Source organism: Urtica dioica, chromosome 9, assembly GCF_054948205.1.
Source record: "Urtica dioica subsp. dioica isolate 48M chromosome 9, U.dioica_male_clone48M_v1_H2, whole genome shotgun sequence".
Lineage (NCBI taxonomy): Eukaryota > Viridiplantae > Streptophyta > Magnoliopsida > Rosales > Urticaceae > Urtica > Urtica dioica.
Genome location: NC_142764.1, coordinates 16678022 through 16690778, shown reverse-complemented (window position 1 = coordinate 16690778; position 12757 = coordinate 16678022). Strand labels below are relative to the sequence as shown.

General features: G+C 33.7%; 2 protein-coding genes across 2 annotated transcripts; both read left to right on the top strand.

The window, feature by feature from the left end:
* The first annotated feature begins 8370 nt into the window (after positions 1-8370).
* LOC149385346 (non-specific lipid-transfer protein 1-like) lies at positions 8371-9311 on the top strand. Its single transcript, XM_089625074.1, has 2 exons — positions 8371-8714; positions 9246-9311. Exons 1-2 carry the CDS (start codon positions 8380-8382, stop codon positions 9250-9252), a joined length of 342 nt encoding a protein of 113 aa, XP_089481200.1. The 5' UTR covers positions 8371-8379; the 3' UTR covers positions 9253-9311.
* Positions 9312-11634: 2323 nt separating this feature from the next.
* LOC149385345 (non-specific lipid-transfer protein 1-like) lies at positions 11635-12468 on the top strand. Its single transcript, XM_089625191.1, has 2 exons — positions 11635-12019; positions 12447-12468. Exons 1-2 carry the CDS (start codon positions 11673-11675, stop codon positions 12451-12453), a joined length of 354 nt encoding a protein of 117 aa, XP_089481317.1. The 5' UTR covers positions 11635-11672; the 3' UTR covers positions 12454-12468.
* The last annotated feature ends 289 nt before the right edge of the window (positions 12469-12757 follow it).

Genomic DNA, 12757 nt, shown 5'->3' with positions numbered 1-12757 from the left:
TACATGTCTACAATTCTTGTATTTGTAGACATATAGGTCTACACCTTCAGCTGTTGTAGACTTATTAGTCTACAACTGTTGAAAGTGTAGACCTATATGTCTACAATTACAAGAATTGTAGACATGTATATCTACAATTGGTGTAATTGTAGATATACATATATACAAATAGTCTCATTGTAGATATTATAAGTCTACAGTTACTACAACTCTAGACGTCGATATCTACAATTGTTGTTAACTGTAGACTTATAAGTCTACAATTTATGACAGTTTTTATTACAATTATACATATCAATCTAAAGTTATTCTGATTTTTGAATTTTCTTATTCAAGTATGAGAGTGAACATATTTTTTGTATAAATGAGAGACAAGCCTCCGACATACAGATCACGTGTCGTCGGTAGACCGAAGAAGAGACGGATACATTCTCAAGGGGAAGAGCTTATTCTTAGGAAGTGTTCGCGATGTGGATAAGTTGGTCACAATCGGACTACATGCAACAGTCCAGTTCCTTTGTCTGAGAGGAATGGATGAATTATTATAGTTGTATGTGTTTTTGGAACTAATTTCAATTATTATAGTTTAATGACTAATTATATGTCTTTTTGAAACTTGGAGTGTATTTCAATAATGGATGAATGACTAATTATATGTTACAATTTCAGTAATTTATGTCTTTTTTACGTCTTTAATTCCTAAACATAAATGACAATAGTTGAAATCTCATATGTCCCATACAAAAATATAACTAACAGAAACCCGAGCCCGAACGAAATATCAAATCTCGATTAAAATATCAACTCCCAAATCCATTTTCCAAATCAATCATCAAATCAAACTGAGCGATTCATCAACTAAAACACAAAGAACTCCCGAGGCTCAGATTTTCTATCACAAGACACTAAACAACAACATCAACAACAACACATTTCAGAATTCCCAGCCAAAAGAACCACACGGCCAAAACGTAAAACAGGGCCAAAAACAAGCAAACCAAGCTCACGGCCAACCTTAGCTCACGGCCAAAAACACACAAGCAAACCAAGCTCACGGACAAGACCCAATCCAAAACAACACTCGTCCAAAACCAAGAACAGACCCATAACCAGAAGAATCATCACCGAAGGCAATTCAAATCTTCAACTAAAATCATCAAAACACGTTCACAACCAAAACTCCCAAATCAAAACCTAACCCTAATCAACATGTATTCCAATCTGAAGAAATCTCATCACCTCTCTATGTTCCTGAAATCCAACCTCCTCCACAAGCTCTCTCTCCCTCCCGGCGTTTCTCCTAGCTCGCGGCGGCGCACACTTCACGGCGGTCAAACGCTCGAGGAGACTCGGTGGTCGCGCGCCTGGGCTCGTTCCTTGGCAGTGATCCACGCGAGAGCTAAGCAAGGAGAAGATGATCGGAGTGGTCGAGGTGCGCGTCCAAGCTGGGCCTCGGCGGCAGCAGCGTTCTCCCTTGATCGGTGGCTGTGAGTCGCGCGATGGAGGAGACTCGGTGGTGGCGCGCGGGAATAGGAAAAGAAGAAGGAAGGCGAGGAAAGGTGGCGGTGATGATTTTGGGTGGCCGGCCGGGAAGAGAGCTTGGATGATGTGGTCTGGAATTTTTTTTTTCCTTGCTCTGTTTGCTCTCCAATGTCGCGCGGGTGAGGAGAGAAGAAGAAGAAGATAACGTGAAGAATGAAGAAGAAGGGCAAATATGTACTTGCTCACTTAAGCAACTACTAAAAGTGTCTAAAACAAGAAACTCTATATTTTGGTCAAAACTACTGAAATGAGTAGTAGATCCGGCCATTTCCCTATTCATTATAAACAAAAATACTCTTATACCCTTTAAACTCCACACACGTGACACGTGATAACTTAAGTTCCAAATACTGACGGAAGTGGGACCTTGTAACACGTTTCTGAGTTTTGAGTTGAGTTTTGCAACATTTTCGAATCTATGGGGTGAAATGTAACGAATGTATGAGTCCAGGGGGTAAAAATTGGATTTATTCTATTAATTAATAATATAAGTGACAACTTCATGTGAGAAATTACGAAAGTCAGGGTTAATTATTAAGACAAATATATATAAACTAGCACTTATAAGTAACCCCCTTTTTATAACTATAGTATTAATATAGCCAATCTTGATCCGCTGTGGTAAATAAAATCACGTTAAACTTGTTACTCCCGCTTTAAAAAAAAAATTAATTTGTCAAACCAAACAAACATGAAAAGCAAACATTTAGCATAACCTAAACTAATCAAAACAATAGACCAACAACCAATTTCAAACAAGACGAATTTTGACTATTATGTTAATCAAATTAATGACTAACTAATTATAATTAATTAAACGTTGACTGTTATGCAAATTTAAAGTTTTTATATAGTTATATAACTATAGAATCCAATTTTTAATTCCTTTCAAAAAATATCCTTGGTCAAACCACACAGACATGAAAAATCAAACAATTAGAATCACTAGACCTAATCAAAGTAAGTTACGGATCAACATGCCGCGATTATTTCAATTTTTCATAAATAAAAAGCAGTTTTCTATACCGCTCATTAATTCATTGTAGAAACATGTAGTCTTGAGGTGGGACTTGTCACGACTGTCTGCTCTAACAGACTATAACTGTAGCAAGTTGTGGCTATTTTCTCGGTCATATGACTGATACATTTCTTTTCCCATCATTTAACTATGTTAGCTCTCTCTCTCTCAAATTCCTCCATCGCCATCAAACAACCTATGGCCGATGTCGTCGCTCCTCCATCGTAACTCTCTCTCTCTCTCTCTCTCTCTCTCTCTCTCTCTCTCTCTCTCTCACCATAGTGCCTCATAGTGCCTCCGTTATTTTAGTTCATTTGTTTAGTTTATATTTTTAATTTGTTAAATTTTAGTTAATTTGTTAATTAGCTAATCTTTAAATTAATTAATTTATAAGTTTATTTCTATTCGCTAGATTTAAAATTGTTCGTTTTATTAAAAACTTGAAATAAATAGTGTTTTTTTTAAGAGTTGCACTATTGACCAAGATTACATGATATTAGCAGTGCAAATGCAAGTGACATTCACTACTACAAATTTGATTTTCTGATGCGCATGACTATCAGGTGCGACTAGTCGCACCGAAAAGTCGCATCTAAATGACTTTCGGGTGCGACTAGTCGCACCTGATAGTTTAAAATTTTAAGCGGGCCAATTCTCCCCCTCATTTTTTCATTCAGGATTGACGCGGTATTCTGGGTTAATTTTTTTTTAGATATTATCCGATGCGACTAGTCGCACCTGATAATTTATCAGGTGCGACTAGTCGCATCTAATAGGAGTTTCAGGTGCGAAAAAGTCGCACCTGAAATTTAGGTTTTCTATAAAATCAAATCATCTGCACTTCGTCCTCCTCATTTCACTCCGCCGATTTCACCAAAAAAAACACTCTCTCGCGTTCTGCAACTCTGCTCCGCCCTATCCACAACCACAACGCCCTATCCACAACCACAAACCATTACAATAACCTCCACAGCCTCCGCCGTGCTTCGCCGCGCTATCTCTCTCTCTCTCTCTCTCTCTCTCTCTCTCTCTCTCTCTCTCTCTCTCTCTCTCTCTCTCTCTCTTTGCCACCACATCCGCCGCACTTCGCCGTCTTCTCCGCCTCTCCACCGGTATTTCTCTCTCTCACTAACTGAATTCGCTCTCTCTTAATTAAATTCAGTGTTTCTCTCCCCCTCTCTACCTCGCTCACAGCCTCGTCGCCCCGTGCCTCCGAACCTCGCCGTGCGCTCAGCCCCGGCCCCGCTGCCGAGTTCCTGTCCTCCGAGTCCCAGCCACCGAGCCGTTGTCCTCGAGTCCCAGCTTCCGAGCCGCTGTCCCCGAGTCCCCGGCCGGCCGTCCTAGGTTAGTGTATATATTAGTTTTTTTTTATAAATATATATTAGTTAGTTAGCTGGGTTAGTTAGGTTGATAAATATATATTAGTGTATAAATATATATTAGTGTATATATTAGTTAGTTAGGTTAGTGTATATATAATATGTTAGTTAATATGTTAGGTTAGTTAATATGTAGGTTAGTTAATGTGAAATATGTAAGTTAATATATGTTAATAATTGTAAATGTTAATTAGATAGTTAGTAATTTAATTTTGATTAGTTTGTTTAATTTAATTTTGAATAGTTTATGTTAATTGTAATTGTAATTAATTTGATAACATGTTAATGCTTAGTAATATGTTTAGGTTTGTGTTTGTTTTTAATCTAAATCTCAACCAAAATATAACTCTTTGAAACTTCGACGTAAATTATAATAAAAACCTTTAAAAGTTATTTCTTAAAAACTCGTAGCGAAAGACTTATTTCTTAATAACGAAAACAAAACTTTAAACTTTATCTCTTAATAACTTGTAGCGGAAGACTTAATTCATGAATGGAAACCATGACCCAACCCTCTCACTATCGACGCCGCTAGTCCGCCCTGCTCAGTTCCTTGTAAGATGTTACCTACAACACAGACGTATATTTTTTCGAAGAGATGAGCTTACGCTCAGCGAGAATAATATAAAGCTCACAAAATAAAAAGAGTAATGCAATGCATGAACCGGTTATTAGTATTTCAAAACTAATTGATGACTTGATCTTTCTTTTCTTAATTCTATCAACTTTTAATTCGGGGTGCCCCTAGGGTAGTCGTACCTATTTCAGTGTACACTTTAGAGACGAAGATATGGGGTTGCAAGGTCCCACACTTTGCTCTATCTTATAAACTTATTAGGGCCTCGGCCCGAGAAATTTCCCCATTTGGGCCCGTAAGTCGGCTCGAGAAATTCTCCTTAACACCTCCGTAGCTCGGGGCGGTACGACTCTCTTGCTTATCTTTATCTTTATCTTGTAGTAGTGAGAAAAAGAACATGATATAAGTATTATAATTTATAACATAACATCACATAGCATATCATATAATCACATAGCATACCATACCATATCATATCATAAACTCAACATATCATAACATATCGTTCATAATTTATCATACCATACCATATCATATCATATCACTACATAACATACTTTACCATATCATATCATAAACTCCGCATACATAACATATCATTCAAAATTTACCATATCATACCATACCACACATATGTCAACAATCACATAATAACAATAAAAAAATATTATTAACTCATTCAGATCATATACTTATCGTATTTTATTTGAACTAATCTGTGTTGCAGTGAGATTATTCTCACCTTGACAAAACCGGAATAAAGCTCTCTGGGTCGAAGACGGATTTGAAGATCTACTTGACTCGAAACCTAATCGGGGTTAAAAAAAACTATCGGGGATCAGCTAAGATAAGGATTCAAGACATACTTTAGATTCTGGAAGTTTTCAGAAACGACATTCAATGTGAAATTACTAAAATACCCTTGGATATTAGGGTTTCGATGAAAAACTAAAACTCTGAGAAAACTTTTGTAAAAATTCCAGTACGTATGAAACATAAAATTGATCATTTTTTGTAAAGGCACCACGGCCAAAATATTTTTTAACTATTTATTAAAAATAAAAGAAGTGCTAAAATCTAATTTTAAAATTTTTGCCAAAAACTGTCTGCGCACCGTTTTTAAAATAATCAGAAAATATTATGTATTTCATAAAAATACTTTTCGATTAAAGGTTTAGATAGAAGACATTTAAACCTAAATTTTTCAAAAAGAATCAACGCAAAACCAAATTTTTTTGAATCCAGAGTAAGCGTTTAAAGTCTGAAAATCGGAATTAGGTCTCAGGTCTGTGCACTGATATGAAAATAATCGGAAAATATTCTGTATTTCATAAACAAAAAAAATTTTCGATTAAAGATTTAGATAAAAGACACTTAAAACTAACGTTTCCAAAAAGAATCAACGCAAAAACATACTTTTTGAAATTAGGGCAAACATTTTAAGAAACCGTTTTCAAAGAATCCGAACCAGATAGAAAAGAAAGCATACCTAATTAGAGCTACGAATTTCCAAACAAAGAGAGGAATAGGGGAGGGAGAGCAGAGAAGAAGCGTTAAAAGATAAGGATGAGATGCTTATATATGATTTAATTAAACCCTAAAAACTCAAACCCTAAAAGCCCAAACCCTAATCCTACTTCTAAACTTAATATATTAAATATTACTTTATATATATATATATATATATATATATATATAAACACACATACACTTATATAAACCATATATAATATATAATCTATAACTTTTATATAATTTATACATAAATAACCTATATTATAAACATATTCCCAATATACCAACTCTTCACTAATTATATATTATATGTAACTATGTAACAATTATATATACATATGATTACACAATATATCATATATACATGTATATATACTTATCACAAACACACTATCCTTATATATATAAATAAAAGAGATATATATTAAATCTACTAAAATACTAAAAAGAAGATTTCAACAATATTTAAAAAAAATTCTGGGGTTTCACAGCCAAGGCGCACGAGGAAGATCTGGCGGAAGAGGAGGTGGTGCATTGAAGAATTGGAACCCTCCAAGTGAAAAAGGGAAACAAAAGGAATATGTTGTAATTTTTTTAATTTATTGAACTTAACAAATTTTATGTTGTTAATATTAGAATTTCTATTAAATGATTTATATAATTATTATATGAATCAACATATATATAATTATTATTCTAACTAATATTATATAATTATTATTATTAAAATTATTATTTAACAAAAAAATATTGATTCTAATAGAATCGATTCTATTAGAATCAGCATTTAAAAAAAAGCTAAAGATAATCAGATGCGACTAGTCGCATCTGATTCATTCGCGCCAAAGGTTTCAAATGCGACTAGTCGCATCTGATTGTATTATATCCCGCCAAAATATTAGACGGGAATGAGTAACAGATGCGAGTAGTCGCATCTGATACTTTTCGCGCAAAGGTTTCAGATGCGACTAGTCGCATCTGATACTATATATCCCGCCTTAATATATTATTTTGGAGTAAATTTAGGTGCGACTTTTGATGTGAGAAGTCTCACCTAAAATGTCGCACCTGATAGTGATGACTTTCAGGTGCGAAAAGCCGCACCTAAAATTATCAGGTGCGGACTTTCAGATGCGACTTTGTCGCATCTAAAGTCGCACCGGACAGTGTCATCAGGTGCGACTTTTGCACTTTCAGGTGCGAAAAAAGTCGCACCTGATGCTATATTTTGTACTAGTGATTATTGGACAAGATTAGAGATATTAAGTAGGTGGCACTATCTTCCACCTGTAAACGGAGATGCATTTCTGTAACTCATAACGTTTGAACTCATGACTTCTTGACCGAGGTAAGTATAGGATTACCACTAGACCAAAATAGCTACACTTGAAATTATTGGTGTTGTTATCAATAATAACTTGAAAGATCTTGATTTTGTGAAATCATAAAATTGTTAATTACAAATTTGAAATGGTTTAATTCTAAAGTATGGTAAGATATTGGAATTTAGCTTGTTTTAGGTTAAGTTTTAAATTTAAACCCAAATACAAGAATCCAGTGATTTTTTTTTTCCAATCAAAGATAAAACTATTTCTTTGAACTATAAGCTCTACTAAAAGATCCCAATAAAAGCGCCACATAATACAATCCGATCTTTTCAGATATCTTCTAGAAACGGCTCAATAGTTTATGTTTGCCATAATGTCTCATTATTACAATCCCATCTTTGTATCAGCTAATCTTGGCTAATTTTCAAAATATTAAGTTGTCTATTTGAGTTTATAAATCCAAAAAAAAAAATGTATTTTAACCTTACTAAATTATCTCTAAATGTACTTATTTAAATCGTAAATATTATCTACACAATTTTGATCTAAAAAATAATTTTGTATATAATATATTTAAACTAAATTTATATTTTATTTAAATTATTCAGAATCAAACGTTTTATAAAAATATTCGAGTTTCAGTATACAATTGGGACAACGAAGCGAACCGGATCAAATATTGAGTGTTTTTTTTTTCTTCTTAAAAAATCAACACATTTGTTAAAGATCAGTTAATGCAATAGATTGGTATTTATTTATTGTGATTATCCTATCGCGGTCAATGAGAAGCAAGAGTAGCAACTTATTTACGGCCAAATCTTTTATGATGATGATACAAATCCTAGCAATACTCATAAGATAAACACAAAAGATTCACATAAATCCTTAGAGATAATCAACATCCAAAATGAATATAAAGGCCAAGAAGCAACGCTTCCTGATTCCATAACAACAAGTCAAAAACAACAAAACAAATAGTCTCTATTGATCATTCAAAAAGAACTTTATTGCTTTCAAAACATGGAGATGAAAATGATCTTGGCCTTGTGTTTGGTGTGCTTTGGAGCGCTGTTTGTGGGGAACTCGGCGGGTTTGTCTTGCCAGGAGAGCATCACGAAGATGTTGGCGTGCCAAGTGTACTTGCGGGGCGAGGGGCCCGCCACCCCCGGATACCCGTGTTGCAAGGCGACCGGGGATATCATGATAGGCATGGACACGCCGCAAAAGCGCCGTGACTTGTGCCAGTGCCTCAAAGGGACTAGAATGTTCCGGAACGTCAATGCCGGTAGAGTTAGCGCGCTTCCCGATGCGTGTAGATTCGGTGACTCCTTCCCCCTCGCCCCCAATTGCAACTCGTAAGATTTTTTCTTCTTCTTAATAATTTCCTTTTTTTTTTAATCTATGTTTATATACGGTTGATCTTTAAACTTGTTGGTTAGCTGTACTATTATTTGGTCTTTATGAATTTGTTTTTGTCTATACCTCCGTATTTATCCTAGTTTGGGTACTTTAGCCCCTCTTCAAACTTTTCATTAATATTTTCAACAAAAAATTGCATGTTTTCAAGCTTATAACATATTTTTAATGTGATAAAAATATACTCCCAACTAATATAAGAAACACCAAAAAGTTAAGATATTCGTACTTTTATATTTTTTTGGTAAAATAATAAGTGATGTCACTAAAATTCAAATTAAAATTTAGCTCTCTTCTAAATGTTCAACTTTTTAATCGAAAATACTAATTAAAATAATTATAGATAAGAAAAACCATCTATTATAAAAATAATAAATAAATATAACAAAACCATCCATTATTACCTTGTGTATCCTTCTATTAACCGTAAATTATGTTATACAATGATTGCTTATTTTTGTGGTCTGTAGAGTCTGATTGTAGCTATCGAGGATGGATAAGGGGATTGTGCAAAGCCAATATGGTGATGGATGAGCTAGCTTATGTGAAGACCAACATCTTGTTTTTCTTTTGGCTTTGAAATAAATAAAATATGCTCTTTTTCTCTCTCTTTCTCTCCACCGGGTTGCTCTAACATTTTCTATTGTTTTTCTTCTGAACGGGCAGCTCAAGCTACACAAGAAAATTAAGATGTTTCCCTGAAAACACATATTTTAACTCGAGACCATAACTTAAGAAACTGATCGATATTGAAACCAACATTTTAGTAAAGAAGGATGAACACTGAAATTAAATAATGAAATATTAATAGTCATTTGATGATATTAAGTTATAAAACGTCACGTAAAAACACGATTGAACAAAAATTCAGCTCAGAGTGTCCAAATCTAGTTAGATATATGATAATATTAGTAGAAAAAGGAAGAGAAAAAAAAAAACAACCAAACAAGAGAATCTATTTAGAAAAACAAAAAGTAGTCATCACCTTAATATGCTACACAACTAATCTCTGAATATAGCCAACACTTACCACATCTTACCCGGGCCTGGAAGACAAATCTTGGGCTGGGCCGGGTCGTGGACCGTGACCGCATTCTTCCGGGCCTTTACCTTTATACCCTTGGAACTAAATACTCAAGCCTATCTTGGGCTGCCTCCAATAATTACTGCTGAGAGGATATCGCAAGTTCGGGTGGACGGAGCCGGAAGTTCTCAGACACAATTAGTCGCATTGTCACATCCTCCTCTCGAGACGACTCCGCCAGCATTGACACACACCAAATGGATCTTACAAGCAGCAACCGTTGAAGAAGACGTTTATTATACTTATGGCACTAAAGTAATTTGTTGGTTTTATTATTAACTTGATCATGTGACCTTATTATGTGTATCGGTTTATTTTGGTGTCTTATTCAATTTTGAATAACTAAATAATATAAAATTTTAATTATAAATAAATAATATTAATTATTACTAAAAGAATAAAAAAAAACTTATGTTATAAACAAAATGTCACTTTTTCTTCTAAATATATTCTCGCAATATAGAGGGAAATGATTTAAAAAAAAAAAAAAAAACGAATTTTCGTTTTAAATGGGTCTCTCGCTATATCGTGGGAATATGATACTAGATTGCGACAAGTTGCTTCAAAGTCCTTTTTAGACGACATATTAGAAACAGCTTTAGAAACAACTTTTGTCTCTCCTATAATCGCTTCTAAATAACTTTTATAAGTGATATTTGGATCTTTAAAAGTGACATAAGCGACTTTTATCACTTGTAAATTCTCTTTTCTCTAGCGCTACGCTGGAACAAAACATATATCAAGCTAAAGCACGCAGATTCCGCCGTTATTAATTCTCAATAATATTAACTATAACTAAAAAAAATAAAAATTGAGATTTAAAACAACATGTCGCTTTAACTTTTAAATATCTTCTCGCAATATAAACTTGAATCGGCATTTAGAGTATATCTATATCTATATCTATATATATATATATATATATATATAGAGAGAGAGAGAGAGAGAGAGAGAGAGAGGCCATGACCAACAAATACAAGCCTAAATTCCAAAAAATATCTTTGAGCAAAATACATTTTGAAAATTCTTCTAGAAATGGGTCGGCAGTTCGAATAAGTTTATGTCTCTATAATAATTGCGAGAAAATCTGCACTTTAAAATCTCATCTTTATATGCCTTAAAAAAAAAAAAACTCATCTTTATATCAGTGAGTTTTCAAATTATTAAACTGTCTATTTGAATTATAAATCACAGATAATATCTATAAATTTATTATATTAAATCTTAGATTTTATGTACAAAAGTTCGATATAATAATATTCTACTTTTCGTATTTAAGAGATCTAGCTACATAATGAATTGAAATTAAAAAATTACTCAATTAGCCAAAATTTGTCAAAAATGAAATAGTCACATGTGATTATCCCAAATGAAGAAGAATTAGGGAAACTAACGGAATTATATGTTTGTAAGCCCTTTTTTTTAGATCTAAGTACTATTTGATCAATCAATGCAATGAATTGGTACGCTGTGTATATTAGTGCGACTATCCTATCGTGGTCAATGAAAAGCAAAAGTAGAAATCTATTTTTAAGGCCAAATCTTGTTATGATAATTAATGGTACAAATCTTAACCAATACTCATCAGATAAACACGAAGAGTCACATAGATATAATCAATATCCCCAAATATAGTCCCGTCATTTAACAACAAAATCTGGTTGGATTGCTTTAATGTTCTTACCATTGACGCTTTCTTTTGATTTTGAACCATTCCTATATAAATGCTAAGAAGCAAAGCTTCATGAATCATAACGTCACAAAAATCTAAAGAGTCTTCTTCTTTTTCTAAGAACTTCATTACTTAAAAAACATGGGGATGAAAGTGATGATGGTGTTGTCTTTGGTGTGCCTTGGAGCGCTGTTTGTGACAAACTCGGCAGCTGTGTCTTGGAATTTTACATGCCAACAGAGCATCACGAAAATGTTGGCGTGCCAAGTGTACTTGCGGGGCGAGGGGCCCGCCACCCCTGGATACCCGTGTTGCAAGGCAACCGGGGATATCATGTTAGGCATGGACACGCCGCAAAAGCGCCGTGCCTTGTGCCAGTGCCTCAAAGGGACTAGAATGTTCCGGAACGTCAACGCCGGTAGAGTTAACGCGCTTCCCGATTCGTGTAGATTCGGTGACTCCTTCCCTCTCGCCCCTAATTGCAACTCGTAAGTTTTCTCTTCTTTTATATATATATATCTTCTTTAATCTATTCAAATGTTTATTATACCGGTGATCTTTAAACTTAAAAAAAATTATGTAGGCCTCCAAAAATATTTAGTTTTGTGTATTTTATTCCTTTTAAAGTTTTCAAAATTTCATGTTTTCAAGCTTATAATTATTATTTAATGTGTATTTTAACAATATCACTAAACACTGCATAAAATAGCAAAAATAAAAATAAAGGTTAACATTTTTTGCTTTTATTTTTTTTAATACAATAATCAATTATATTAATCAATATAAAAGTTGAATATTATTAGTTCTGTTGGAAATGCTATATTTGCAATTGAAAATACTAACTACAATAACCTTGTATTCTTCCATTCACCGTATTTTTATGTGACGATGATTGCTTATTTTTTTGATGTGTAGTGTCTGATTGTAACTAGCGAGGATGGATAAGAGATTGCAAAGACAATAAGTTGATGTAGGAGCTAGCTTATGTGAATTCCAACATCTTGTTTTCTGTTAGCTTTGAAATTTGAATGAATGATGTTCCATGAATAAAAATATGTTTTTTTTTCTTTCTATATTATGTTTTCAATCTAAACGAGAATGTTCAGGCTATGCAAGAAAATTACAATGTTGCCCTGAAAACCCACATTTTAACTCTGGCACATGATTTGGCGTGACACTAAGACAAACACTTCGTACTTACAATAAAAAAATTTAAACAAAAAGAC

Coding starts and splice junctions, on each gene's coding strand:
- LOC149385346 (XM_089625074.1), top strand. CDS start 8,380: ATGGAGATGAAAATGATCTTGGCCTTGTGTTTGGTGTGCTTTGGAGCG.
- LOC149385345 (XM_089625191.1), top strand. CDS start 11,673: ATGGGGATGAAAGTGATGATGGTGTTGTCTTTGGTGTGCCTTGGAGCG.